Here is a 25003-nt window from a genome sequence, read left to right as displayed (position 1 = left end):
ATGATGGGTAGATGGTGTGGTATTCGGGCTGGTGAGGCACAGGTTAGACGGTCCCAATATACGGATACTCTCAACGGATATTCTGGATAATCTCGATTTGTAGCAGCTTTTTGACTCACCCGATCGACTGGTATTGGATGGGATATTTCAGCTGGGCTGTTGCATCGTGTGACCTGGAAGTTGGCAACATACGTTGGTTGTTCCTCGGAAGTTACGTCATGAGACTCTTGAGACGCGCATCCTTTAGGACATTAGCGCGGTCTGTCTCGGATCCTAAATAGGATGGCAGACAGCCTCAAAGTATGCATTCGTTGGCCTAAACATTCGCAGTACAACCTCATATTAATGTAAAAAGCGAAATATTCCTCACCCCACAAGGCTCAGTGCAAGAATAAGTTGTAAAGTCCTAGAACAAAAATTTGCGACGGTGCAAGCCAAATTACTCTGTACTTATTAATCCTGCCATTGTAACTCATACCGTGGTATGCATTTGATACGCTGATAATGAACTTATCTAGTGAGGTGTCAGCCTGCCAGGGAGAAACCAAGGCTCTGCGAGCTTCAAGTCTTCATAGTACATAGTGCCGGACAGTTATAACCCAGAGAAATTTGTAAGGAAGTAGATACCTAATCTATCCTGATCAATAATATCCGCTTAGTGTCTTTTTGGAGGGCCTGGTATTTACTATTTGGTTGCTATGTTTCCCTCTTATAAGTATTTTTGTCATTTCAGGTTGCCCTTTGTCTTTGCTCTTTTATTGTTATTTTTATTTTTATTTTTATTTTTTTTAAAAAAAGAAAAAATTGCCAAGCGTTCATGCCCGGGCATGGAACTAAGAAGGGCCCATTCCCCCCATCTCCATAAATCGACATTTCTCTCCGCCATTTCACTGTCTTGGTACTTTCGCAGGATACCAGAGGAACAATGCTAATTGGTCTATGCGGAGGTCAGTCCATTACCTAAAAAAGTGCCCTAGTTTGTGGGCGCTACCTCCTAAACAATTGACATAACGTATTCCAGGCATCTGTTCCGGGAAGAATGCTGTGGCAGAGTATCTGACCCAACATCAAAATTTTCGACGTCTTGAAGTGAAATCAGGCCCTCCCTCACAGGCTGTAGATGATCCTCGATTACAAGCCTTTGGCTTAACGGACGATGCTCTTGACCAGGATACGCCATTGCAGTTTGAAACAACGGGGTCGCTTCTCGAATTTGCAACAAAAAGATGGCAAGAACACTGGGTTACTACCCACATCTGGGATACCTCTACTCTAGACCGCTTTATGCAACGCCCCTTTTTCCTTCTGGTAAGCGTTGATGCCCCAGTCAGTTTGCGATGGAAGCGTTTCGCGGACAGGTTAGCCACTGAAATTGTACTGCGATTTCCAGAAAATTTGCTAATCCATACTTCAGGTGTCGAAGAAGGCGGCTTGAACCCCCTCACCTAGAAGAGTTTGTTCTTTGGAACGATAAGCAGCTGTACAAAAAGAGCGTTGGCCATGCCTTGGTCACCGACCGAGCGCAAGTCCGGCTGTTCAATTCGTCCCCCTCATTGGACGAACTGCATGCTGCTCTAAAGGCACTCAACCTAGCTGATGAGCAACGTCTACGGCCAAACTGGGATCAGTATTTTATGGAATTGGCATCACTCGCTGCGCAGCGAAGTAACTGCATGAAAAGGCGAGTGGGCTGCGTTCTTGTTAGAGAACGTCGCGTCATCAGTACTGGTTACAATGGAACCCCAAGGCACCTCAAGAACTGTAACGAGGGAGGATGTAGGGAGCCTTAAAATAGCGGTATATGTGCTTTTACTTACATACTCCCAGGCCCAAGGTGCAATCGTGGGGAAGGAGGAGGAGTTGGTTTGTCCACATGTCTTTGTCTACATGCCGAGGAAAACGCTCTATTAGAGGCCGGAAGAGACCGCATTCGAGAAGGCGCAATATTATATTGCGATACGTAGGCGAACTCCTTCCCCGCATTTCGACCGATTCCGCTAACTCAGGTCCTTTTCCCAAAGCTGTCCGTGTTTGACATGCACCGTGAAAATTGCGCAAGTAGGGATTTCAGAGGTAGTCTATTCGCAAGGCTATAATATGGACCGTAATGTGTGTAGGCCTTATCCTGCTTCAGAATTTGATCTGACAAGAACCAGAGCGCCGAAATTCTTGACGCAGCTGGAATACGCCTGCGACAATTTTCTCCTGTAGGGTTTCGGTCAATCGTCTGCTATTTGGAGATGCTAACATTTTGTAGCCTCGAAATGGTCTTATCTACCTTGAAGGGCCAGACCAAAGATGAACAACTACAAAGCCTGTTGCCATCCCACACATCAAATGCCTGGACTCAGGGTAATCCCACGGCGTTTGGTTGCTGCAAGTCCAAGATGCACGAATTTTTTTTTTTTTTTTTTTTTTTTTTTTTTTTTCTCCCCTCCCCTGGACGCACAGCTTGACATCAGTTGAGGGATGCATGTTTCAACGAAAGTAAAATAAGCCTCGGAGACAACTCCTTAAGAATACAAATTTATACTGCGACGAAAGTGATTCTGTATTTGTCTTTTCCCCTTTCCCCTTTTCTTTTCTATTCTTTATTCTTTATTCTATTTCTTTTTAGAGAAGAGCATGAAAGCAATGAATTGGTTTAAAAGGCATGGTGCACCCCAGTATCTACCCGACTCCTTCGCCATACATATACCATGCCTATATCTAATTTTATTTCTTGAAACTCATTCCACTAAAGCTCTAATTGGTACGACAGTAAAATATGCATGGCCTTTCTTACCCACCTTTATCTAAATGTTAGGCTCAAACCTTCGAACAAGGAAACCTTTAGTATCAAGGTAATGCTTAACCTCATCAACAGTATATTCACCACGATGGAACTGTGTTCTGGTCAATATTTTTTCTCGTGAACAGGGGTGCGACAGAAGTATACGTACCATTCCAGCGCCGAGAGCGGCATCAGTTGTTGTTTGATCGAAGACTTCTTCAAAATGTTCCGGCATACCAGCTCCGCTGGAAGCAATCACAGGTATAGTTATTGCGGACTTGACGTGATTGATCAGTTCTAGATCAAACCCACTGTTGCTTCCATCTTTGTCGATGCAGTTAAGTAGAATCTCCCCCGCGCCCATCGCTTCGACGGCTTGCACCAGCTGGCAGACATCTATATCCCGAGTCTCTCTCCCACCCTTGATCGTACATTGATACCAACAGAAGGTCTGACCAGTGGAATCAGGGTACTTCGTTTCTATGGTATGGTGTTGTGTATCTTCTGGCCTGCCCACATATACGCGCTTTGGGTCGACGCTTACAACGACGGCCTGGTTTCCGTATGCCTTTGAAATTGCTTCTATGGCCGTACTCCCAGAGAGCACTTTGCCGGCTTCATAAAACTCCTCGGCGGCAGTAACGGCATCTGAACCAATACTGACTTTATCAGCCCCGGACTTGAAGTACATTGTTGCCACGTCTAGAGCTGAGATGTGAGTACCGTCTGTATCCACGGTATCTCTGATACCACCGCCAATAGTCAAGGGCACAAAGACAGTCTCTGAAGTCCTCCTGAGAATTTCGAGCATAGGGAGATCAGCAACTGGACAGTTTCGGAATGAAGTAATATTCAGAAACGTCACCTCATCTGCCCCTTGCTCGTAATATTTTTTTGCCATATCAACTGGCTTCCCGAGATTTCGCACTTGTCCTCCTGCATCCGCATCATTCTTTTCCCGTACATCATATTGATCGCCCTTGGTTACAACAAGGTCACCAATGTCATTCGTGCGCACATCAAGGCAGGCGATAATTCTGCGGGTAAGGCCGTTCTTACTTTCCGCCAACCTTAATTCTTCCGGCGCGGAACGGTGAATCTTGGTACCATCTAAGAAAGCGCGAAGTGTGCGCAAGCCTGCTTGGCCACTCTTCTCGGGGTGGAACTGTGTCGCAAAGATATTGTCTCGTGCTATGGCGCCAATAAATTTCTCCTCTCCATAGCTCGCTGTGGCAACTAGCCAACCATCTTGCTCGAGAACATCTGGCTCATAGAGCGCAGCATATGAGTGCACATAGTAGTATTTGCTATTTGGTCTCAATCCATAAAAGCTTTGCCCCCCAGAGGTGCCGAGATGGGTATTCGTCGCCGAGTTCCAGCCGATATGAGGAACACTCTTTGTTTTAGTTTTGAACTTGTGCATGCGCATCGGAATTAAACCAAGGCCAGCAACGTTGGAGTCCTCCTCGGAGCCCTCAAAAAGGGCCTGTAAACCAACACATATACCCATAAAAGGTTTCCCGGAAGCTATATGTTCTTTGATCGGCTGCAAGTAACCACCGTTTGACAGCTGGGTAAGACAATGGCCGAAGTGGCCGACGCCGGGAAGGATGAGCTTCTATGGTCTCCGCGTTAGCGACGCATGTACCAAAAAAAAAAGTACATACAACAGGGTGAAATTTCCCCTTACCTCGACATTTTTCAAGTCACCAGGCGATCTCACCCATTCAACTTCATAACCAACCTGGTTGATGGCATTCACCAAAGACCGCACGTTTCCAGCGACATAGTCGAGAAGATGAACAGTAGGCATTTTGGCAAACGCCGATTCCCACCGCCTAGGGAGTATCAATATGGGAACAGCTGAATGCAGAATCAGATCCCAATGACTTGGTAGTCCCGAGTTTTGTAACTCGATAAACTATGTCTTCCCAATCAACCCCACTTAGTGGGAAGGAAGGGCTGACTCATACCTACCTACCTACTAACTAACTAACGTCAATCCCACCCGAGCCGCGCAGCTTGTATTCCACAGAAATAGCCCTTTTTAAATCTTGAATATTTTAACAACTACTTAATATAGGGCCTTAAGATTAATATGAATATAATCTATAGCTTTAAATTATATATATATATCTATATATATATATATATTTACCTTTGGATTTCTAAAACTATTTTATTATCTCTTAATGTCTTTATTATATAAAATACCAAAAATACAGCTGTATTTTATATGACTTAGAGAAATACCTAATTTTAGAAGTTTATATTATTATATACTAATCTTCATAATATTTATAATGTATGTATTAGTTCCAGTATCTATTAAAAAGTCGGTTGTTGAGATATTCAAGGTTAAAAAATGCCAGTTTATATTGAATACTGGCTGTGCGGCTCGGTGGGATTTACGTTAACTGCCAGCTCTTTTCTTTTCTTTTTTTTCCCCTTCCGCCGCCAATTCCCCAAGGCGGAGAGATCGTGTGCCGTCCATGTATTCTACGTTGTATAAACTACGTGCCCGAGCGGAGAGCAGGCCAGACTCCGGAGCGATATCGGTCGTTTGTACTGGGAAAGAATTATTCTAGAAAACAAGCTTTATGCATGGTATCCCTCCTGGCTATAGTATAAGACGCATACCGGTACTGTGTGTTTTTACCTTCAAGCGCAGTTGTATTCATGCTTTTCCAAATCACGAAATTTACCCAACCAGTATCTAGCTACGCCCCCAAAAAACTATGGACTTGCAAATAATCACGTGATAAGATTACTTGCCACCGCGATAACTCCGCACTCCCATCTTGTCCTTATTATTACACCCTGTGCAATTCCACCTCCATCGCAGATTCTCGCGACACCTTTGCTGGGAACAGGAGAATCAACCGGGATATGCAGTAGCCATTGCAATCATAATTTCCCACTATTTACCTCGTGGTGTGATTACATCCCCTTGCCGTCTACCATCTACCGCTGAAATCAGCTTTAAGATTCCTTTCACAAAACTTCCATTCTTTCCGCGTGTTTGTTACCACTGCGCTTTGCTAACCCCGACCGACGCCCTATTCTTTGTTCAAGCGTTTCTTTAGCGAGCTGCACATCCTTCACAAAAAAAAAGGGTTGCTATAAATCAGACCAGGTCGAATGTTATCGAGACTAAGCTGGATAGATCTCGTTCGATTCCTTGAGACATCGCTGCTCAATTCCGTCTAAGGTGCCCTGCGATTTGCAGCTTCTCTTGCCTTGTATCGCCCTGGCTTGATTTCGTTTGTATGCAGCGGTCTGACCCCCATCAGCTTCAGTGAAACGGAGTCTTTTTATACCTTCAAGCAATATCCTCGATATTATTTGAGGCTTCGGTACCAGAGGTTTTCCAAGAAATTATTATTATTATTATTATTTTCCTTTCTCGAGCCTTCAATTGTGCCCTCTATCTTCTGCCCTATCCTTCCGAATCTGCAATACTGTCTGCTTTGTATCCCTCATTCGTGAAAGTGGTATAAAAACCCAAAATTCTGATTTAATTTACATCCACAAACACATCATTGGACGTCCAATTCAATACAATGTCATCCTCTGTTCACTTCAAGTTCAAGTCTCAAAGAGAACCTTCAAGGGTCACTTTTGATGGCACCGGTATCTCTGTCTTCGAGTTGAAGCGAGAAATCATCAATCAAAGTAGACTGGGTGACGGGTCTGATTTTGAGCTATCAATTTATAACGAAGATACTGGCGAAGGTAAGCTCCTGGATACTCTTTCCACCTGGTGACGTTGAATGCGGAAGCTAACAATGCCTCACTTAGAATATGATGATGACACCAGTGTTATACCGCGCTCTACCTCTGTTATTGCTCGAAGGCTCCCTGCTACGCGACCGGGAAAGGGAGGTGCGGCTCGATATGTATCTGGGAAGATGCCAATGAATGCTCGCACTGTTCCCCGTAACGACCAGTTGACGGCGAGCAGATCAGTCCCAATTTCTAACCAACCAGTCAGCAATGGCGTCCAAGAACTGAATAATGCTCAAACAGAGGAGGAAAAAATTAACGCTCTCTTTAATTTACAAGCGAACCAATGGCGAGAGCAGCAGCAAGAGATGGCGAAGTAAGTTTTACTGACCGGTGATGAGAGTTTAAATACTGATGCGTTACAATAGTGCCACCCCTGTTCCATTTGGTCGCGGTAGAGGCAAGCCTGTAAACGTTCCAGACCACCCTCCACCACCTGGCTACCTGTGTTACCGTTGTCGTGAAAAAGGCAAGTCCTTTTTTGGTTCCAAATTGACAGGATGCTAATGGACTACATTATAGGACATTGGATTCAAGCATGCCCCACGAATAATGACCCAAAGTTTGACGGCAAATACAGAGTGAAGCGATCAACAGGAATACCTCGATCATTACAGACCAAGATTGAGAAGCCAGATTCCCTCATGCTTGATGGCTCCACTGAAGAATTGCGAAACACGGGCGTTATGGTTAATGCTGATGGTGACTTTATCGTTACTAAACCAGATCAAGCGTCATGGGAATTATATCAAGAGAAGGTCAAAGCAACCGCGGCGGCTGCAGCTGAAGCGGCGGCCGCCGAACATAGCAAGGAGCTACAGGCTCGTGGGTTAGAATGCCCAATTGACAAGCGGATGTTTCTAGACCCTACCCAGACACCCTGCTGTCAAAAGACTTACTGCAATGATTGTATTACAAATGCATTGATTGAGAGTGATTTTGTATGTCCTGGCTGTGCTACAGAGGGTGTTTTGCTCGATAATCTCTTTGCGAATGATGAAGTTCTTTCGAAGATAAAAGCCTATGAGGCTGAGAAAGCAGATTCCAAGAAAGAAAAGGAGAAGCAGCCAGCACTGCTGGAGGATCGCCCCGATAACAACGTGCCCGATTCTAATAGCGCCCCCACTGAGAACAAAGACGGAGAGCACTCGGTACCTGTCAACCCTAAAAAAAGACCCGCTGAGGATATCGCTGTGAAAGAAGTTGAGGACCCAAACCCAGTTTCTTCATTAAAGAAACAAAAATCTGATCATGGTTCATCCTCTACCGAAACAGCTCAGTTGAAAGATACGCCCGCCGGCTTACAAACGCTGCCATTCAACCAGATGCCTTTTGGAATGCCTGGATTCATGACGGCCCCAGGAATACCAGGAATCTCTTTTCCCGAACCTGGTTTTGCTGGTGAAGGAATGGGGTTCACAAATCCCATGGGTTTGCCTGGAAATGGCTTTGCGCCCAGTATGGACCCTACCTGGAATCAGATGAATATGATGAATCTCAATCCGCTCTCAAACGGGATGTATAATGATCGTGCCGATGGAACGGTTTCTAATGGCTATGGGGCGTCCGGTGCTTACAGCAGCGCAGGCGAGCCATCCCTAAATATGTTTGCGATGCCCCAGATGCCTGTCTCGATGACACAAAATACTGGATTTGGGCAAGGGTTGGGGCCAGGTAATTTTTCAAACCAGCAGCGGACAGCATTCAGCGCGCCTTTCGGCAGGGAGGAAGACTCCCCCTACTTTCGGCAGCCCGTGAATCCCCAACGACATCAATCTAGAAATCGGAGGGTAAGACCTAGCGATTACCGTGAGCTTTGAGAAGAATATAGCACTTTTGCGATGTGTGTTTCGGGAATTGTGCAAACCGAAGCCATGACCTTTCCTATTCCATATTACTAGCCTTTGTATATGGCAAATGTACTTTTACAATTGTAAATACCATCACTCCTAGTATCGTTTTGAATCTTCAAGCCAAGACTTTGCGTACTTTAGTTTCCATACCTTGTTGCCTAAGGCAATTTTAGCGGTCAGATGACCTCTAAGGAAAAAGGTGGAAGGAACACCATGTTGCCGCTGACATTCCAACGCCTGTCCTACTAAGTAGCCCTACTATTGTTGTCGTTGAGAAGCATTAGAAGTTATTCAAACAAGCTCTGTCTTTACTTCGCTTGTACTCAAGACCCCTCCCGTTCCCAACATATACTTCGCCATCCATCTCCACTCACCAGCCGGTCTTTGACCTCGCAGGAGCAATCCCGTCACTTACCCGTTAATATTCTATTAACCGCCGTTCCTTGCCGTCATACCCCTTGAAGGCGACTCCCATTATGGCTATGCCTATGAATAATAACAGTAGTACTTCAAGTCTTTTGCAGCGGTTTCTGGACAAAAATCCCCAAATTACTGTTTTCGCCAGCTGCTACAGTGTGGACAGTTCCACCTCAACCGTCAATGGCTTCCACTACTGCACTACGAACGGGGCCGGTGAGTGGTTTCAAATACCTTATCGCTCATTTTTTTATAGTCCACTAACGCGCGAGTCCCACTTTTCAGGAGTGCAGTGGTATCCCTGAGGTCCTCTCAGGGTTGAAAACCGATCCTATAAGTCCTCCCCTCGATACTTCGCTCGCTTCCCCAATAGGAAGCGATTACATGGCGAATGGTTCACCGGAGCCGAAAGGGGAGGCAACGTATATCATCCCGGGAGAGTGTGAGAGGCTCTTCTGTGACAAACTGACTGGGATTTTCCTTGGTGAGAGGAGGTTGCCCAGGCAGGAATCACTTGGGGTAGATGCGTCCCGAATTCAGCTGCATAATGACGAGTATCCAAATGGGCGAATTGGAAGATGGGTTGAAGTATTGGATTATACCAGCGACCTTATATACCGAGGATTCGTAACTGACACAAACGACGAGCGTGCACTATTTGTATTTCTCCCAGAAACGTCACTCCGACACGGCTTGAAATCCGGGTATGGAAATACAATTCTACCCCCACACCTCAAACCGGGATAATTACAGCCTATTTATACTAACCTGAATCATGTAGTTTGATTGCCTTGTTTGAATTAGCCAGCATGCGGGCATTTGGATGTTCACAAATAGTCGCATGTGTGCCTCGCTCGCAAGATGGCGGCGACCTGGAAATTACAAGAAATCTCGGATGGTGTGGGTTTGGCTTAACAACTCTGCAGCCATGGGATAATAAGAATCGTCTCAGTGCGCCAGTCAGCACAAGATGGATATTCTTAAGTGCCGAGGTTTAAACCCAGCTTATTCAATATCGACTAGTTGTCTTTTTATTTAGTTGACCTGGCTTTTGAATTCTGATATGTATAACTCTTTGCCGCCAAGTTGTTCCCGTTAATATACTGTTTCATAGTTATTTCCGATACACTGGATCCTCCTGTAGTCTAGAGGATTGGAAGTAGACTGGCATACTGTTTAAATCGGCAATCTGCAATCTTGCGTTCAGTTCCAGGCCAGCTGTTGTCTTATCTCTCCTATCTCTCTATTGCGCGTGTGACGTCAGCACTGGCATCATTTTCATCACTCCTTGTAGTTGAGGAAGTAAAGATGCTTGCCGAACGCTGTTTTGGGAGTAGGGTGGTGGTGTAGTGGCGGCGTAATTTGGAAATACTCCACTTATTTATTAGGTGTAAAGGCTAAAACTTCCCTCAAGTGAGAAAGGACTCCGGTTGCTATCTACATCGTGCACAAACCGTGTTGGGATGTACCTGCGATAAGATGGGTGAGGGGTCGGTCCACTTCGAATCATCAACCTCAAGTGGAACACTCCAAAAACAACTAACACAACTTAGTTATATCCCTCCGCTTCTCGGCTTCCAAAAGAGAGAGTGTGTGAAAGGTTAGGACACAGCAGCATATTCTATAACTTAAGGGTTCTCCACATTAGCAATCTTCTATGTTTCCGAAGTTTTTGTTTCCATCACTGGCTTTCCAGACCAAAAAACGGAATGCGGAAGCTTCGCCTTCCAACCTACGATCTATACTCCCGATCGATGAACCCTCCAAGAATAAATATCTCCAAGGCCATATATCTTGTATCCGGTGCTCGACTTGTGCCGCTCATCTGTGTTTGACCACCCAGATTATCAGCAAAGGGTTCACTGGTCGCCACGGCCGGGCTTATTTGGTCTCCGCAGAACCTGCTGCCAGTGCACCATCTTATCCCGGAGAGTCGCTTCCAAATACGTTACTCCAGAAACCCGTATCCCGGCATCTAGTCACAGGTGCCCATACGGTAAGCGACATTGATTGTGCTTTTTGCGGGAATTTGCTTGGGTGGAAATATGTTAGTGCGGAGGAGGAGTCCCAGCGGTACAAAGTTGGCAAGTTTATCTTGGAGACCAAAAAGATTACGACGACCCCCGAATGGGATCCAGCATTCGGTGCCGGCTTGGTGGAATCTACCGACTCCCTCAATCCCACAATGGCGCCTTCAAAATCGGTTTATGATGGTATCGAATTTGACAGCCAGGATGAAGATGAGTGCGAGGACCTATTTAGTGGATTATGGAGCCCCGGACTAGCAGTACGTCGAAAAAACCGCAGGATTGCTCGACATTCTTCTACACTAGGAACCATGGCTTGATAACGGTCACTTCCGGCTCCAAGGTCGCGTTTTGTGTCTTGCTGGCACCTGTCTGCACCCTGCACGGAGTCCATACTTATGATTGAGTGATACTAATGTCTGTAATGAGTTGCTGGACTAGGGGGCATACTAATGGAAGCCGTACTTCACTGGTTATATTCGGGTATAATAAAAGAATCGTAGAGTGATCAATTACGTAGGATTTTCATTAGCATCACCCGTCCGAGACTTTTTTGTTTTACCACCATTTACCTCCTCTTCCACCGAGCGCTTCAGAGAAATGTTGGCCTGCTGGGATGTTTTGCTGTCAGCTGGCTTTCGTTTTACAAAAGCAGAAAGATCCGTGGCGTTTCTTGTAGCGGCATCGAGCAGGGACTGCTTGTCGGAGCTGGACTCCTCCATGATTTGCCCCAGTATTCCCTTGATCATATTTTGGTTCTGATCGTCAAGCCCCTTCTCAACTGACACTGGTGGACGTCGTAGATCGAGCAACTGAAAATGAAATTGGTGGACGAATAAGAGACCGAGTCGCAAATTCAAAGCTTGGGTAGGAACTCACTCTCTGCTCCATATCTGATATGATCTCCTTCACATTGGCAATTCTCCGTTTCAAGGCTGCCCGCCTGTCTTCATCTAGAGAATCATCGTTTACCAACTTTTTCTGTTCTTGAGATATTCTGACTCGGCAACTCTCGATTGCCTTTTCCATTTGGACCACTGCCTCCTTCCTCATTTCCCCGTCTACCTTAGTGGGGTTGGATTCGCCGTCTAAATCGTCATGCTTGGCAGCCCCGAACTCCATAGCCAGCGAGAGTTTGTAGTGACATTCTGCAATTGACGGGTCTTCCATGGGGAAAAGAGATTGTCTGAATTCGAGTGCCTTCCTTAGATCTGTCACTGCATCGGTAAATCGTTCACCTTCTAGTGAGATTTCGGCTTGGAGATCGTATGTATCGGCCAGGTGTTCCTTGATTTTCCTGAGTTCAGGTGCAGTCTCCGTGGATTTGCCTTTTTCAGATTCTTGTTCAAAGGCGCCCAATTTCTTATGGTAGAGAATTCGGGCTAAGTCGAGAACTTCAAAAGCGTTGGCAAGGTCGTCATCGTCATGGTCATCGGGGTCGTCATCATCTCTTCCAGTAGCGCCTTCTTCATCATCGGCATCTGAATCGGTATCGAAGTTCTCGTCACCAGTAAACTTGAAATAGGGCTTCTTCTGAGCGTCTTTGGGTTCCGCTTCCTGCGCAATGGCCTCTATTTGTGTCGTACCTGAAGAAACTGCACCTTGCATGGGACTGTTAGCAACTGAAACAGAATTGGCAGAAGCGGCTTGGTCGTTCGCTGCCGTCTGGCCCGGCGCCTTTCCTGCAACCTTTGAGCCAAGAACATCACTCTTGCTTATAGCGACATTATATAAAGCCTTCCCATAGTTGAATAACAGATCAGCGTTTTCAAGCGATAGTTCTCCGTTCAGCTTCGCTTGGATCTCGGTAGCTTCTGAGTAGAGTTCCGCAGCTGTGTTGTAGTCCTTGATTGCATCCTTTGCCGCAGCATGCTTTATCAGGGCTTCTAGTTTTTCTCGCACGTCTCCAACCGCAAAGTCCGGAGCTGCGCTCGCTTCATTCAAACCCTGCGTATCCATAGTTTTAACTGTTCTCCTTAAGTATCGTGGATATGAGAAAAGGAACGATATATTGTGAGGAAAGATAGCACTTCCGAAGGATTAAGGCAGTCGACTAAAATGAAGACCCCGGAAAACAAAAAAAAAAAAAGATGTGGGCGAAACTGACAAGATGATGCAAAATGGCCGAGCCTAAACTTAAATGACATCCACCCTTATCCGACGCGTGTGACGCGCCGCCACCGCGTCCTCGGCAGCCGTCGAAACCCATGTTATGGGAAGAATATGGTGAATCAAGTAATTTTCAAGAAAAAGAGCAAATTTTCTGTGTTTTGAATAGCCAGCGTGACTCTTCGTTTATGCAAAAGTCTCCTAACAATATCTGACAAAGTCTCTCGAGGCTACAAAAGATATTACCTAGCTCTTTGAGCGTCAGTGTTCATGCAATGATGAACCCAGATCCTGTGCCTTCATCATCACCGGGATTTGGTACACCTATTCATCCCATACGGCCTAACAAACCAAATCCTATCCCAGCGAGAACGTCTATACTTCCCATATTACTTCCCGCCGCCACTCTTCGACCTGTCGCGTTCCGAACTTTCACAAGGAAGCACAACTTAACACTGTCATCATCTGCTCTTCAATCCCTAGCTGCCTTTGTGGGCAAGAGCTGTGGATCAGGATGGCGCGAAGAAGGTCTTGCGGAGCGCGTACTCGACGAGGTAGCAAAGAGTTGGAGAAAAGCTGGTGGAGGTGTCATCGTCGAGGAGGGTAAGGGAGCCTCGTTGAAAGCCATACTACAAACATTAGAAGGGAATATGAGTGGCGGCAGGATAATTGATCCGAAGCTTGTGTCAAAGGAAGGATCCATACGAACCCCAGGCACTGATGGAATTCCTAGCTTGCAACCCTCCACTTCGACGACCACGGACGACCAGGAACAAGACAATTCAGATGATACGTTGACCCATCCGAGGCACTGGCTCAAGGTGATTGATGCCTTTGATACTCCAAGATTGACCTACAATTCTGGGAAAAAACATTTTGAGGTCACAAAATCAAACCCATCCTTATTTCCTCAGCCTTCTCATAAAACCGCCCTATTCAGAAATCGATATAATGTTGTCCACCAGCGTCTACTACGAAACGAATCATTTCAGGTTTCGCTAGCCTCTGCCTCGGTACCTACATTACAGCGCTCTTCGTCCTCATTTGCCAAAACTCAGTGCTACAGACTTACCCCTGTTGCGAATCTACTTGGAAGAAGCGGAACGTCTCATCTGTTGATTGGCCTACTTTCTATATCACCTACAGGCGAATTATCTCTCACCGACTTGACGGGCAGTATTGTCTTGGACCTTAGTCATGCCCGTCTAATTCCTATGAATGGTGCCTGGCTCACACCAGGTATGTTTGTGCTTGTTGATGGGATCTATGAAGAGGAAGACAATGTGAAAGGTTCTACGTTGGGCGGCAACAGCGGGATTGGAGGTGCGATAGGGGGTAAATTCGTCGGTGCTACCATTTGTGGTCCCCCTTGTGAACGGCGAGGTACATCCCTGGGGGTTAATATTCATGAAAGGGGTCAGGACATAAACTCGAGCGGCGAGTTTGGCTGGGTTGATTTCCTAGGAGTCGGGAGTGAGCGTGCTCAAGGTTCCCGTATGAGGCAAATTCAGACAAGGTGCCTACAGGAGGCTCACGACGGAATCCAGTTGAATCGTCGTTTCAAGATGGTCATTATGGGAGAGGTTAATCTTGACAACATGAAGACCATGGATGCCTTGAGGAAAGTCCTTAATCTGTACAATGAATTGGCCTTGCAGGATCTCCCTATGGCATTTGTTCTGATTGGGAACTTTGTTCAGAGGGCAGTAATCAATGGCGGGGGGCAGGGTGGAAGCATCGAATACAAGGAATACTTTGACATGCTGGCGTTGGTGTTGTCTGATTTCCCCTTATTACTGCAGCGGTCAACGTTCATATTCGTCCCTGGTGAAAATGATCCTTGGTCTTCGGCCTTTTCAGCTGGTGCTACTTCGGCAATACCACGCCATGCGGTGCCCGATTTATTTACATCCAGAGTAAAACGTGCCTTTGCAAATGCGAACTCTCAGTTGGATCGAAATCAGATATCGGAGCCACCTGGGGAGGCTATATGGACTACCAACCCGTCACGCATCTCTCTATTTGGCCCAATCCATGACATTGCTATTCTTCGCGACGACATTTCCAGCCGCCTGAGGCGCAATGCGGTGACTGTTGGGCTCAAACCCACCGATATGGACGGCCCAAATAGTACTGTTGATCCAGAAAACCAAATCCGTGTTGTTCAAGACCAACAAGACGCTGTTAATATTACCCAATCTTCCACTGCTATGTACTCGGCACGGAAACTTGTGAAAACAGTACTGGATCAAGGTACCATGTCCCCTTTCCCTCAATCTCTGCGCCCTGTTTTGTGGGATTATGCATCCTCCTTGCAGTTGTACCCTCTGCCCACCACATTTATCCTAGCGGATTCTGAAAGTGCGCCGTTCAGCGTGACATACGAAGGTTGCCATGTGATGAACCCGGGACGGTTCCTCCCAGAAGGCGATTTGTCGTCTATGACATGGATCGAGTATGATATCCTGAAAAATCGAGGCCGGGTAAAGGTGGATCGTTTTGGGTAATTAGAACAATGGGGCTTCCCACATCATGTTTGTAATGACTAGAGCCGGAGTCTACACACTTAGATATGTCCTGTGTAACACCAAGAGGGCTACATATAATTCGGTATCGCAAGGGGAAATGAAAACATAAACTTCTACCCATTAGCCTAGTTTTGCAAGGGAATAAATAACCTGCTTTCAAGCAGACGTCCAAAACACACGCATTATAAAGTACAAAAAGGCGATTTCTAGAGGTCACCTGCAATTAACACAAGGGTCGTTGGAAGGAAAAATTGGGCCGCTAATTGCAAAGCCAGTTGCCCATACTGAACCTGAAAAAAAAAGGACGCACGAGAGAAGGCCGTTAATCGATCATGATGATATCCGCCTTTTGTCCAGCATTTATTTGTTGTTGCTTATTTCTGTTACCTGTTCCTTCACAAAGATCGCTAGACGCTTCTGCCGGCTTGGCAAGCCCAGTATTCTGAAGCTCGTTGTTGATCATATTTTCGGGGTTAGGCTTGCTAACTAAGGGTTTCGAAGTTGATTCGGCTCTCATCGCGGCTAGGCATTTGTCGAGCTCATCCAATAGATTTCCAATGGCATCAGGCTTCGCGACTGCCCCGTTGCCCAGTCCTCTCCAACCAACACCTTTACGGTTATACAAGCTTTCCTGCAGCTTGTATTTGAACGGATTTTCGCCAGATCCGTTTTGAGTATTGGACAAATCCTTAAGGACCCAGACGGGTTGATTCTGATGTTGGTGGGCTGTTATTTTAAACTGACATCGCTCGAAAGGATAATTAATTTGGAAAGCCTTCGTGCTGCGTACAGTGACGTGTACTTTCAATGGCTCGTTGCGTGTCGCATTCGCCAGGAGCCTGTTTAGGGTTTGCATCAAAGGAAGGGTGAAAGACAGTAAATCCGCGAAAGTGTCTAGGCCAGCGTCGGTAGTAGGGTGGTTTAGGCTAGAGGCCAGAGCCCCTTGTATTCTGCGATGAGGATTCGAGGAATCAAATTTGATGCCCAGGCGAAGATAGAATAAAGGATCCGATCTGGACGCGAGCTTGGCAGGGTCTGTTTCAGTATAAAGGTGAGGTTTGGACTCCCTGATATCGAGTTGTGCAAAAAGGTCTCTGTTAGGGCCATAGGCAAAACCAATGCATGACAATGACAAAGAACGCGTATCCATCTTCTTTAATCGAAGGAGCTCATAAATTGATAATACACATTCAAGTTTCTGCAAATTTTCAAGGAGGGTGAGAATGACAGGGTAGGCAGGTTGGGCAATTAAACGAAGTGCAAATCCTGATCCTGTTTTCTGGAAGACCAGTGAGTGGTCATCTTTCGGGATTAAATCACCGAGGTTTTGGAATGAAGTGGATAATTTGCCATAAGCCACCATTATAGCGACGTTTCTGTGCCGATCGACTCCGTTGAATGTCAAACGAAGCGTGTTTTTGATGAATGCTTTCTTCCTAAAGCCAGCAGGCAGAGCAATCCGAAATGCCTGAGGTAATTTTGCAGCTTCGTACTCAATACTGAGATCTGGAACTTGAAGAGCATATCCAATCTTGAGCCGCTTCAGAGGTGGTAAGATTTTTGCAAACTGCAAATCTTCCAAAAAGCGCCCATTGGCATATATGGCCAGGAACCCTGACAGACAATGCCCCAGGTCGGCGAGTGGTGTATGGCCTGTTTGTTGTACCGGCAATAATGTACTGCAAATAACCTGCGCCGAGCAAACAATAGAGTTGGCATGCACTATTGCATCAAAACTGCGATTGACTGTCGTAGGATCCGCGAAGCGAGTTTGAACAACCCACCAATTGTCACCATCCATACCACTCGTTGCCGCTAGTAAACAGGTATGATCCCAAAGGCGATGCCAAAAAAATGAAAATCGTAGAACACTTGCTGGGAACACCTTTCGCGCATCAATCTTTATATTCCTGGGGCTGACGGATTCGAACCCAAACATTTTGACTTGGGACTCTATCTCCTCTATTGCCGCAGCACAGCGAAGTTGGGTAACTCGAGACACTATATCGTCGATGATCGGTCGCTCCGTGTTACGATCGGTGTCAACCTTTTCTAAGGTGTTTGGCGTAGACGATAAAACGGTCACCCCCGACATGGGCTCGATTCCAACTCGAAGTCGGCGAGATGCAGTCAATTGAACATCTAGCTGACAGTGCCCGGGCTCAGTTTTGGTGAGTTTGCCCTGCAAAGACAGTGAGCCATTCGAGTATAAGAGCTTCTCGCCGATTATTCTGAAGACCGAAGACAGTATATGTGAAATATGTAAAGCAACAACACTTCGAAGAAGATTTTCCACCGAAAGATTCTCTGTATCGAAATCAATACCCTCCGCGTTCACTTCTTGCCCGTCCCTTATCCAGCGCAAACCTAAAGCCGGCGAGTGCTGCCTACTAGCATTATTCGCCGAAAGACCATTTTGAATACCAATCTCAAGCCAGCTCTTTGCGCCGGGTTTTGATGACCAGTACTGTAAAACCAGTGTCCGGTGTAACATTTCGATGCGCAGGACGTTGGCCCAAAGGCTTCTAGTCAATTTTAAGGCTTGTTTGGCGAGAATGTTGATTTTATTAGTCAGTACAAGACTATGCAACCAGTCATAGCATCCGGGCAATCCACTATTCTGGAGAATATCATTGACTTTGAGATCAAGTTCGCTAAACAATCGACCCGCGGGAACCGGAGTTGAGGGTTTGAATATAAAGCGAATGTCGACGAAGAAAAGTTGGGAGGTCGCATCCTCTTCTCCAATGGATAAATCAAGTTCGAACTCTCCGGGAACAAAGAATGTGACTCGCCCATTATGAATTCGGTAGGTATTGAAGGGAAGAGGAACATTGTCATGCAACGCTAATCTCGCACTGATAACTCCGTTGATTTTTTGTAGTTTCCTCAGAGTTGATTTGGGCGTTAAAGACTTTGGAGGTCTATAGCCGAGCTGGGAAGAAATGTTAGAGCGTCGCCATTGATTATTTCAATATCAAAGCTTACATCTGGCATGGAGACAACCTCGCCTTTTGACAAAACCTCTAATGCCGTCCTTAAATCCGGGTTTGCAACCTGTGCTCGTACCAAATCCCTCTTCATGTCTCCTACCCATTGTAAAGCTGCGGCATACGCTTGGTGTTGTGCGCGAATATAGTTTTGAATGTCAATCAATCTGCTGACGTCGGCAGCCTGACGACTCCATTGCGAGAGTACTAGGAGTTTGATAAATTCCCCGCGGCTGGCCTGAGTGAATTCTAAAGCGCGAAGCTTTTTTCGTACATTTTCCGGGGACTGATTTCCGGGCACCTTCCCATTGACGACCATTGGCGAGGTGTTGGAGACTTGAGAAGGTACTTCAATCCCTGCGAGCTCAGCCACTAAATCCGCTAGATCATTCCAGCATTGCTGTACGGACCTGTTGACCAACTTCGATAAGGGGAAAAAACCTTGGGTAATATGCTGCAACTCTGGCGGGGGTTTTGCGGTAGGTGACGCCGTTGTTGTCTCAGCAGTCTCAGTGTCAGAATACTGGTCAAAGTGCCGAAATCCGTTTGTGTGTAGCAGCCCATTCTTTGACTCAACAGCATTTTCTGGGTGACTGGAATTCATCTCTGTGGATTGACTGCCATTCACATTATCATGCAAGCCTGGGTCCCGTCCGCAAGCAGTATCTTGGTCCATGATGACGCCTGGCATATTATTATGCTTGTGTAGATGCCTGAGAGTTTCAAGCCCTCCCCTCCTTCACCCACTGCACGGCACGAGATGAGCAACCTAACGTGGGTGCTGTGTTGGGGCTGCGGCCGCGCCAGGGTAGGAAGGGAAGCCGTCAAAACCTTGTTTTTTTGAAAAACTCGGCTGGGGCCATCTAATCCGTATAATTGTTTGAGGGTGCCGCCTCTAATATCGCGTAATGAGATGGGTTTGGGGGGTATTTGCGGTCGGAGCCCAATTGATTGTTGTGGGCTACGGCATCCAGAAGGAAAGGTATGGGTGTGGTTGGCCAGTCCGAGTAGAGGGCTTTCGATTCCAATTAATGTGCCTCGGTCGCAGAATAGGGCAATATGAGGTCCACCGGTAGGTAGAGAAAGGTTTGTCGGTAGGTCAGGCTAGGGTAGCTGGGTTCACTTGTCTTGAAAGATTTGACAAATGGTAGTGTGATTCGAAGTATCTAGGAGTATCGAAATAATGCTAGTGGGAGTGAGACCGGCAGGTAACTTTATTGTCTGAAGGAGTGGAAGTAGAAGACGAAAGATAGTGTGCAGTTTCAAAGCATTGTGATGCAAATACAGAGAACACAGCCCTTTGTGGCTGGGGAGGTGTAGTGAGGCACCAAATATCGATGCCTTTCTTGGCATTCGTGGCGTGCTGGGTTTGTTCCGTGTTCGGTCCAGCTGACTAGCTGCCCAGAGCTCCTGCACCTTTCCCCAAATTCCAACTCCACCGTACTCCATCTCACCTCCGTCTCTCCCCCATCTCTCTTCCACCTCAACTATGTTCTTTGTTATGTACCGTGTATTTCCCACTATTATGGACAGCTCCATGACCGTCTAGCATAACTTGTTAGATTCTAAATTTACGTTGCCATGCTCTTTTACGGCAGCTAACAACACAAGCCACCACACGGTATACAGTTGCATCACCAGAGTCTAACTACTCATCTTGAGTTCCATATTTTATTTATATCTCTTGTATTGAATATCCCCCTCTATACAACCCTGTACATACTCGAGACTTAGTATGATCATTTGACTCATTCATATTCATTCTGCTATCTGTCAAGTGTCACATTACTGATAATGTGCTTTGTTGTAGTGACCATGTATCAAGGATAAATCGCCATAAGAAAAGCGAGTTTGCAGAACAACACCTCAACTTTCTAAGTCTATTTCACACTCACTACCTCCAATCAACTCCAACATGCGGGAAGATGAAGCAGCCGAGCCCAGGCTTCTTCGCCCACAGTATCCAGGCGATGACATTCGACCGACAAGTAAAAAAGAGCTTCTCGGGTGGTATAGTTATGGCTGGGCTGCAGAAGTTTTCACAGTATGTGCTATGGGTGAGGACTATGCATCTGCTTGCGAATTCTTTCTCGGTCTAACAGCTGCTAGGATCTTTTCTACCCATCACATTAGAGCAAATGGCCCGAGAATGCGGTGTCCTGTTATTGGATAAGACAACTCCATGCAATGCGACCTGGAAAGCCCCCGGTACTTCATTCACAAGCTGGGCCCAGAGCCCAAGTGCTGCCAGGTCAAGACAGTGCATTGTTTACATCCTTGGTACCGAGATCAACACGGCGAGCTTCGCAATGTACACTTTCTCGGTGAGTGTTCTCGTCCAGTCCATTCTGATAGTTTCCATGTCGGGGGCTGCAGATCATGGAAGCTATCGAAAGACACTTTTGGTAGCGTTTGCCGCCATCGGTTCTGTTTCCACGATGCTGTTCCTTTCTATTACTCCAAAGGTGTATTTACTTGGTGGATTATTTGCTATCGTGGCCAACACTTGTCTCGGCGCCTCGTTTGTGCTGTTAAATTCTTTTCTTCCCCTATTAGTCCGGTATCATCCTGCACTGCTCCAAGGGGACAACGGAAGCATACCGCATACCTCAACTGGAAGCAATGGCCATTCGAATGCCACGGATGATCCGGTTAACTATGATAGCGTGAGGACGCCTCTACTGCGGCCACGTCAAGTCGATGGTCCTTGTCCGGAGGAGACCACAGAATCCGTGTCTCCGATGAACACAACGAATGAACTGATATTATCCACACGAATATCATCCAATGGAATCGGCATCGGTTATATCAGTGCTGTCTTGGTACAAGGGATGTGTATCCTTATCGTTGTCCAAACCCACCAAACTACGTTTTCCTTACGCCTTGTTCTCTTCTTAATAGGCTTATGGTGGTTTGTTTTCACGATACCTGCAGCCTTTTGGTTAAGACCACGTCCCGGTCCTCCGTTATTGCATGCTCTGGACGGAAAGGCTCATCGCTCATGGTTTGGTTACATAGTGTATGCGTGGAAGTCTCTTGGGCGAACGGCAATGCAGACACGACATTTAAAGGATATTCTATTGTTTCTGGCATCCTGGTTTCTGCTAAGTGATGGGATCGCCACCGTTAGTGGCACCGCTGTTCTTTTTGCTAAAACCCAGTTGAACATGGAACCTGCAGCACTGGGTATGATCAACGTGATTACAATGGTTTCTGGGGTTTTCGGAGCATTCTCCTGGAGTTACATATCACGACTGCTGAACCTTCGCGCGTCACAGACCATTATTGCTTGTATCATATTATTCGAACTTGTGCCGCTCTATGGTCTGCTAGGATTCATCCCGGCCGTCAAAAACCTCGGTTATCTTGGGCTTCAACAGCCGTGGGAAATGTTCCCATTAGGGGTCATATATGGACTCGTCATGGGGGGCCTTTCATCGTATTGTCGAAGCTTCTTCGGACAGTTGATTCCTCCTGGATATGAAGCATCTTTTTACTCTCTCTATGCAATCACTGACAAGGGCTCGAGTATATTTGGGCCAGCGATCGTTGGGTTCATAACAGACCGCTACGGAGACATCCGACCCGCTTTCTTTTTTCTTGCAATACTCATCCTTCTTCCTCTGCCGCTGATGCTCATTGTGGACTTGGATCGAGGAAAGCGCGATGCACTTGCACTGTCGGATGCCTTGGACGAGCACCCATACCAGCAGGGCCATAACTATTCGACATTTTCCCAGCAGCCGGCACAATCGCAAGGTCCTTGAGGTACCTATCTCAACGTCTGGTGGCCGATTTAAGACTAGCCCTTATGAACGGCGCAGTACTTGAGCTAATGGCGCTTTTCTTAAGCAGTGGCGAACAGATGAAGCCAACGAAGGAAGTGAAACGAATATTTATATCTACGGATAGTCTGATGAAATAATTGTCGTCATTACACCAAGGGCTTCTTTCCGAGCGAGTTTGTGTTAAGACACAGTAGTGAAATGTGCAGTTTATATAATCACGCTACGTCACTTGCCAGTAGACTACGTACTAAGTACGGAGAGTATACTGTATGATACTAACAATAGTGTTTTCATTGAGGTGGTTGGAAGCTCCAGCTCGATGGGGCTGGAGGGTCGTAGCCTGGGACTGACTCGTCAGCTGTGTTTTGGTGAAGCGACTCCACCAAATGGTGTGAATTCTAGCCTAAACAGCTAGTAGTGGTGAAGGCACGGAGAGACATGTAGGTAGGTCTTCGCGTTAGTCTGCATACCATTAGAACAGGAAAGTCAAGAGGAAGTGAGGGAAGAACACGAGAGCAGGTACGAATTAGGAATCAAGGATTTGCAGAGGCGCGTATGGCTCCCCCAATGGTTCCAATAGAGTGGCCCCTTGTAAGGTGAGCGGCCAGTAAGAAGCTGGACTACCGAAAGAACAGACTGGCCTCAACTCCACCCCATACATTCATCCATTCATTCAGTGGCCCCTACATACGACCGAAGTCATCTTATATAACAGGCCACCTAACCTTGACTGCTTTCCCTGTTTATTCCACTTTCCGTCGCGCTCCTCTTACTCTTCCCCGATTCTGACTATTCTGCGCTCATAGCCCGCAATCCTCTTTCCACAGACGTAAGACCTGCTGGCCGTTTATAACTGTCTTAACCGCGCAGCCGGCTGCATTTTCGGACTCGGTCCAGTTTAGTCTTTCCAACACTTCGACGGTATGCGTTCCTTCGCACCCTGGGCACTGAGCCTTCTCGGAGCTACCACCGCGGTTTCTGCTACGGACACCCAGTCCGAAACACCGTCCGATGTCATCTCGCTGACCAAGGACACTTTCAATGACTTCCTGGCGGAGCATGAGCTGGTCCTTGCGGAGTTCTTCGCCCCCTGGTGTGGCCACTGCAAAGCCCTTGCACCCAAATACGAAGAAGCTGCCACTGAGCTGAAAGCCAAAAACATACCCTTGGTCAAAGTTGACTGCACTACCGAAGAGGACGTCTGTAGTGAGCAAGAAGTGACGGGCTACCCAACACTCAAGGTCTTCCGTGGACCCAATGATGCGAAACCCTATCAGGGAGCTAGACAGGCAGATACGTAAGTTTGTTTTACCTACTTCCTGGATTCATCAGCCCAGGTTATCCGCAAAGCAGAACGCTAATGAGCTGTCTTTATCCGCAGTATCGTCTCTTATATGGTGAAGCAATCTCTTCCTGCCGTCTCTGCCGTTTCTCAGGAGACCCTTGAAGATTTCAAAACCATGGACAAGATTGTCGTCGTTGGATACATTTCCGAAGATGATAAAGCTTCGACTGAAGCCTATACAGCTTTCGCCGAGAGTCAAAGAGATAACTACCTATTCGGCTCTGCCAACGACGCGGCGGTCGCAAGCGCAGAAGGTGTCAAGCAACCATCAATTGTGCTCTATAAGGACTTCGATGAGAAGAAAGCTACTTACAATGGAGCACTTGAACCCGAAGCCCTTCTCAGCTGGGTGAAGACTGCGAGCACCCCGCTCGTGGGTGAAGTTGGCCCCGAGACCTACTCTGGCTACATCACTGTACGTGACTTGACAACAAAATTTACAAGATCAACCCATAATTTGTTAACTTATTATTTTGTATAGGCTGGTATACCTTTGGCTTATATATTCGCTGAGTCTGAGGAAGAGCGTACTGAATTCGCGGAGAAGTTCAAGCCCGTCGCGGAGAAGCACAGGGGCGCCATTAACATTGCAACAATTGACGCTAAGTCTTTTGGTGCCCACGCTGGAAACCTCAACCTCGACCCCAAGAAGTTCCCTGCCTTTGCAATTCAGGACCCCGCGAAGAACGCTAAGTATCCGTATGATCAATCCAAGGAAATTTCCTCCAAGGAGATTGGAAAATTCATCCAGGATGTTCTCGATGGCAACGTTGAGCCTAGCATCAAATCAGAACCCATCCCCGAAACCCAAGATGGGTCTGTGACAGTTGTTGTAGCTCACTCATACAAGGACCTTGTGGTTGACAACGACAAGGATGTCCTCCTTGAGTTTTACGCCCCCTGGTGTGGTCATTGCAAGGCGTAAGTATCAATCCACCCTGTTTAAAATCTGAGTAGCTAACGAGATTCTTGATAGTCTTGCCCCCAAATATGATGAATTGGCAGAGCTATATGCTAAGAACAAAGAAACCTCGTCGAAGGTAACTATTGCCAAGATTGATGCCACAGCCAACGACGTCCCCGATTCTATCACTGGTTTTCCGACTATCAAACTGTTCCCTGCCGGATCTAAGGATACCCCTGTTGAATACTCCGGTTCTCGTACCGTGGAGGATCTTGCCAACTTCGTTAAGGAGAACGGGAAGCATGGGGTTGATGCATTTGCCGCTCAGGCGGAGACAGAGAACAACCAGGGCACCGATGGCGAGGCTGAACCCTCTGAAAAACCTGAGCACGATGAGCTTTGAATTTGACCCTTTTGTTAGCACAATTCAAGCTCGTGTGCCCTGAATTATATCATACTGTCTGTAACGAATGATCATTTGTC

At 46.7% G+C, this 25003-nt stretch overlaps 10 protein-coding genes across 10 annotated transcripts; 7 read left to right on the top strand and 3 right to left on the bottom strand.

Moving 5' to 3' along the window:
• Positions 1-778: 778 nt before the first annotated feature.
• On the top strand, positions 779-2401 carry ASPVEDRAFT_44097 (deoxycytidine monophosphate deaminase). Its single transcript, XM_040812976.1, has 7 exons — positions 779-947; positions 1022-1358; positions 1415-1776; positions 1828-1960; positions 2022-2109; positions 2157-2207; positions 2258-2401. Exons 1-7 carry the CDS (start codon positions 926-928, stop codon positions 2300-2302), a joined length of 1038 nt encoding a protein of 345 aa, XP_040670344.1. The 5' UTR covers positions 779-925; the 3' UTR covers positions 2303-2401.
• Positions 2402-2431: 30 nt separating this feature from the next.
• On the bottom strand, positions 2432-4740 carry ASPVEDRAFT_197183 (imidazoleglycerol-phosphate synthase). The gene is made up of 3 exons (XM_040809230.1): positions 4464-4740; positions 2943-4391; positions 2432-2885 (listed from the first exon to the last, which is right to left on the bottom strand). Exons 1-3 carry the CDS (start codon positions 4584-4586, stop codon positions 2796-2798), a joined length of 1662 nt encoding a protein of 553 aa, XP_040670343.1. The 5' UTR covers positions 4587-4740; the 3' UTR covers positions 2432-2795.
• Positions 4741-6336: 1596 nt separating this feature from the next.
• Positions 6337-8379, top strand: ASPVEDRAFT_135552 (cleavage polyadenylation factor subunit MPE1; the record flags this gene model as incomplete). The annotated part of the gene is made up of 4 exons (XM_040807223.1): positions 6337-6508; positions 6575-6875; positions 6928-7032; positions 7059-8379. The coding sequence occupies 4 exons, from the start codon at positions 6337-6339 to the stop codon at positions 8377-8379; spliced, it is 1899 nt and encodes a 632-aa protein (XP_040670342.1).
• Positions 8380-8768: 389 nt separating this feature from the next.
• Positions 8769-9941, top strand: ASPVEDRAFT_44094 (ornithine decarboxylase antizyme). Its single transcript, XM_040812975.1, has 3 exons — positions 8769-9045; positions 9115-9533; positions 9611-9941. The coding sequence occupies exons 1-3, from the start codon at positions 9013-9015 to the stop codon at positions 9825-9827; spliced, it is 669 nt and encodes a 222-aa protein (XP_040670341.1). The 5' UTR covers positions 8769-9012; the 3' UTR covers positions 9828-9941.
• A 719-nt stretch (positions 9942-10660) lies between these two features.
• On the top strand, positions 10661-11134 carry ASPVEDRAFT_96649 (yippee/mis18 family protein; the record flags this gene model as incomplete). Its single annotated transcript, XM_040818776.1, has 2 exons — positions 10661-10717; positions 10787-11134. Coding segments are annotated over 2 exons (405 nt in total), but the record flags the coding sequence as incomplete, so codon positions are not given.
• Positions 11135-11368: 234 nt separating this feature from the next.
• On the bottom strand, positions 11369-12815 carry ASPVEDRAFT_136047 (uncharacterized protein; the record flags this gene model as incomplete). Its single annotated transcript, XM_040807260.1, has 2 exons — positions 11369-11668; positions 11736-12815. The coding sequence occupies 2 exons, from the start codon at positions 12813-12815 to the stop codon at positions 11369-11371; spliced, it is 1380 nt and encodes a 459-aa protein (XP_040670339.1).
• A 207-nt stretch (positions 12816-13022) lies between these two features.
• On the top strand, positions 13023-15707 carry ASPVEDRAFT_44092 (DNA polymerase epsilon noncatalytic subunit). The gene has a single exon (XM_040812974.1). It carries the CDS (start codon positions 13241-13243, stop codon positions 15470-15472), a length of 2232 nt encoding a protein of 743 aa, XP_040670338.1. The 5' UTR covers positions 13023-13240; the 3' UTR covers positions 15473-15707.
• Positions 15708-15815: 108 nt separating this feature from the next.
• On the bottom strand, positions 15816-19174 carry ASPVEDRAFT_31024 (mediator of RNA polymerase II transcription subunit 14; the record flags this gene model as incomplete). The annotated part of the gene is made up of 2 exons (XM_040810416.1): positions 15816-18428; positions 18482-19174. 2 exons carry the CDS (start codon positions 19172-19174, stop codon positions 15816-15818), a joined length of 3306 nt encoding a protein of 1101 aa, XP_040670337.1.
• Positions 19175-20398: 1224 nt separating this feature from the next.
• On the top strand, positions 20399-22250 carry ASPVEDRAFT_135044 (MFS transporter; the record flags this gene model as incomplete). Its single annotated transcript, XM_040807188.1, has 2 exons — positions 20399-20540; positions 20593-22250. The coding sequence occupies 2 exons, from the start codon at positions 20399-20401 to the stop codon at positions 22248-22250; spliced, it is 1800 nt and encodes a 599-aa protein (XP_040670336.1).
• Positions 22251-22878: 628 nt separating this feature from the next.
• On the top strand, positions 22879-24923 carry pdiA (protein disulfide isomerase PDI1; the record flags this gene model as incomplete). The annotated part of the gene is made up of 4 exons (XM_040809229.1): positions 22879-23568; positions 23653-24031; positions 24098-24537; positions 24593-24923. The coding sequence occupies exons 1-4, from the start codon at positions 23195-23197 to the stop codon at positions 24921-24923; spliced, it is 1524 nt and encodes a 507-aa protein (XP_040670335.1). The 5' UTR covers positions 22879-23194.
• Between the last annotated feature and the right edge of the window lie 80 nt (positions 24924-25003).

This window comes from Aspergillus versicolor, assembly GCF_001890125.1.
Source record: "Aspergillus versicolor CBS 583.65 unplaced genomic scaffold ASPVEscaffold_7, whole genome shotgun sequence".
Classification (NCBI taxonomy): domain Eukaryota; kingdom Fungi; phylum Ascomycota; class Eurotiomycetes; order Eurotiales; family Aspergillaceae; genus Aspergillus; species Aspergillus versicolor.
This window is presented reverse-complemented; position numbering and strand designations above follow the sequence as displayed.